This window comes from Gastrolobium bilobum, unplaced genomic scaffold, assembly GCF_033153095.1.
Source record: "Gastrolobium bilobum isolate Gb01-03AN ecotype WA unplaced genomic scaffold, APGP_CSIRO_Gbil_v1 utg909, whole genome shotgun sequence".
Classification (NCBI taxonomy): Eukaryota; Viridiplantae; Streptophyta; class Magnoliopsida; order Fabales; family Fabaceae; genus Gastrolobium; species Gastrolobium bilobum.
This window is the reverse complement of record NW_026895707.1, coordinates 469,898-472,895: the sequence shown is the minus strand read 5'-3', so window position 1 is coordinate 472,895 and position 2,998 is coordinate 469,898. Positions and strand designations below refer to the sequence as shown.

The window sequence follows — 2,998 nt, the reverse complement described above, 5'->3', positions numbered from 1 at the left end:
ACTTTTTCATCAATCCCAAAATAAACCTTCAACAAAACACTACCTAAGAGATCTGGGACAAAATCCGGTGTTCACAATATTTATAATCAAATCGGTCAAATGATATATAAAACTACCCAATTAGGTCAACTCAGTCGGCCCACTGTGGATGGGTTGACCTTTAAAGTGAGCAAACCCAATCCGGATCACTTTAGTAGTAATCTAAAAATTATTAATCCGATTCAAACCACTTAAGCGAATGGATTAAATGAGTTGGCCTATCTTAATTTTTAAAAATAATAATAAAATGTTAAAAGAGCAGAAAAATATCAAAAAAACAAAAGAATGTAGAAAAAATACCATACTTTAAATGAAATAGATGGGAGTGGATATTCTCGTGTGTTAGTTAAATAATTATATTATATGAGAAGATTCTAATTATTTATGGGCAAATTAATAATGATAAAAAATAAGAGAAAAAAATATATTAGAATATAAAATAATAAAGTTTTGACAATTGATTTATCTATAAAAGATTAATTTTTTCACATGATATGATCGTGATAAAGGAGATCCAGGAAAATGGATCATTCCGTGTAACTATGTGTTACTTAACATGAGAGATTTAATGTGCTGACCAAAATATCACGTTTCAATTCGTAAAACATGGTTTAAACCCATTTGTGAGCCAAAAATGAGAGAGAAATATTCTTGGTTGAAACACAAGTAACCACCAATTTAATAGCTGCAAATTAAAGTCTTTCTTTCTCTATAAACAAAGGGTTTATCATCTATTATTTAATGTGATCATAAAAAGTTTTTTACATACACAATATTTTGTAGGACCCGCAGCAAAAAAAAAACTTCAGCAAAAACAAATCTATATACCATAACACAATCACTTTTAATACAAGATAACTCTTAACTCTTGTATAAACAAAACAATATATAGTTGATCATTATTACGTGCGACTAGGTGGTGGTGTTGGCGGTGGCAAAGACCCCATAGCTTGGGCATCCGTTCTAAGTATATTTTTCCGAACCTTCCCCGTGGAAGTCCTCGGCAGCTCCTCCATAAACACCACCGTCTTCGGGACCATAAAATGTGGCAACCTCTCCCTACAAAACTCCATCAGCTCCTTCTCCGAAGGCTTCTTCGTCAACCCAGTACCACCCTTCAAGGTCACAAACGCACACGGCGTCTCCCCCCAGAAATGATCTGGCCTCGCCACCACAGCCACCTCGTTAACCGCAGGGTGAGTATACAGCACCGCCTCAACCTCCACGCTGCTGAGGTTCTCTCCGCCACTTATTATGACGTCTTTAGACCTATCCTTGATCTCCAAATACCCATCCTGGTGCATCACCCCAACGTCCCCCGTGTAGAACCACCCATTCCCTCTTCTCATGCACTTTGACGTCGCTTCTTCGTCTTTCAGGTAACCCAGCATCACGCACCCTCCTCTCACCACTATCTCGCCCACCGTTGATCCGTCCCGCTTCACGCTCAATCCTGACTCAGCCTCCACCACGTCCACCTCCGTCACTCCCACCGTCCTCACTCCCTGCCTCGCCTTCAGCCTCGCCCTCTCCCTCGCCGGAAACTCATTCCACTCCCTCTTCCACGTGCACGACACTATCACACCGCACGTCTCCGTCATCCCGTACCCGTGGCTCACCACCAAACCCAGCGACTCTGCCCGGGACAGAACCGTCGCCGGAGGAGGCGAACCGCCAGTCAGGACGTGAACCGGGTTCTTAAGCGGTTCTGTTCTGTCGAAGCTCGTTAGCATGTTGAGCACCACAGGCGCAGCGCACATGTGGGTTACCCCGTGCGATTCAATCAGGCGGAAGATCGTCTGGGCGTCGATCCTACGCGCGCAAACGTTGGTTCCACCGACGGCAGCGATTCCCCACGGGAAGCTCCATCCGTTAGAGTGGAACATGGGCAGAGTCCACAGGTAAACCGGCTGTTTCGGCACGGACCAGTCAATCAAGGAATCAAGGGCCACGATGAAGGTTCCTCTGTGGCAATGCACCACGCCTTTGGGAGACGACGTCGTACCTGAAGTGTAGTTTAAAGTTATTGGGTCCCACTCGGAGTTGGGTCTGACCCACTTGAAGCCAGGATCGCCCTTGCTCATGAGACCCTCGTAGGAGTCCAGGAACTCAACGGCTGGGAAAAGGTCTTGGTGCACCGCGACCGCATCATCGGTGATGAGGACGAGATGGGGACGCGAGGTGGTGTTTGGCGGGAAGGAGGAGAGGGCGTTGAGGATGAGAGAGAGGGAGAGAACGTCGACGAACACGAGCTTGGATTCGCTGTGGAGGAGGAGGACGGAGAGGGTGCGGTGGTCGAGGCGGAGGTTGAGGTTGTTGAGGGTGGCGCCGGTCATGGGGACGGCGAAGTGGAGCTCGTACATGGGGGGAGTGTTTGGGGAGAGTACGGAAACGACGTCGCCCCTGCGGATGCCGAGGGAGGAGAGGGAGGAGGCGAGTTGGAGGCATCGACGGTGGGTTTGGGACCAGGTGAAGGAGGTGCTGTTGTAGAGAATAGAATGGGAATCACCGTAGACAACAGCAGCTCTGTCCAAGAAGCTGAGTGGGGTGAGTGGTGGCGAGTTAGCAGAGTTTGGGCATAGGTTGAGCTGATCCATCGTCCGTCAATAACACAAAACTGTGCAGCCTATGGAATGATCCGTCTGTTTATTAAATAAACATGGGGATGGGATACACACGCACCACTACATATCCGTACATCACCACATGTGCAAGAGAAGAAGAGAAGAGTGTGTATCATTATATAAAATTGTGTCATTTTAAATGAGAGAAAACGATAGATAAAGAAGAAGAGAAAATAGACAGAAAAATATAAAGGTGTAAATCTCACCTCTTTATGAAAATGAAAAAAATATAAATTGTGTCATTTAAAAAGATAAACACTTTTCTTACCACAAGCTAAATGGTAAACCTCATGTCTTGATATTTTTTTCTGGCTGTGTGAAGTACAATTGAAATT

At 45.5% G+C, this 2,998-nt stretch overlaps 1 protein-coding gene across 1 annotated transcript; it reads right to left on the bottom strand.

Annotated features, from left to right (window-relative positions):
• Window positions 1–941: 941 nt before the first annotated feature.
• On the bottom strand, window positions 942–2,636 carry LOC133292736 (probable acyl-activating enzyme 6). Its single transcript, XM_061491182.1, has one exon. The coding sequence runs from the start codon at window positions 2,634–2,636 to the stop codon at window positions 942–944; it is 1,695 nt and encodes a 564-aa protein (XP_061347166.1).
• Between the last annotated feature and the right edge of the window lie 362 nt (window positions 2,637–2,998).

Excerpts from the sequence above, each read along its gene's own strand:
- LOC133292736 (XM_061491182.1), bottom strand. The coding sequence starts at position 2,636 with ATGGATCAGCTCAACCTATGCCCAAACTCTGCTAACTCGCCACCACTC.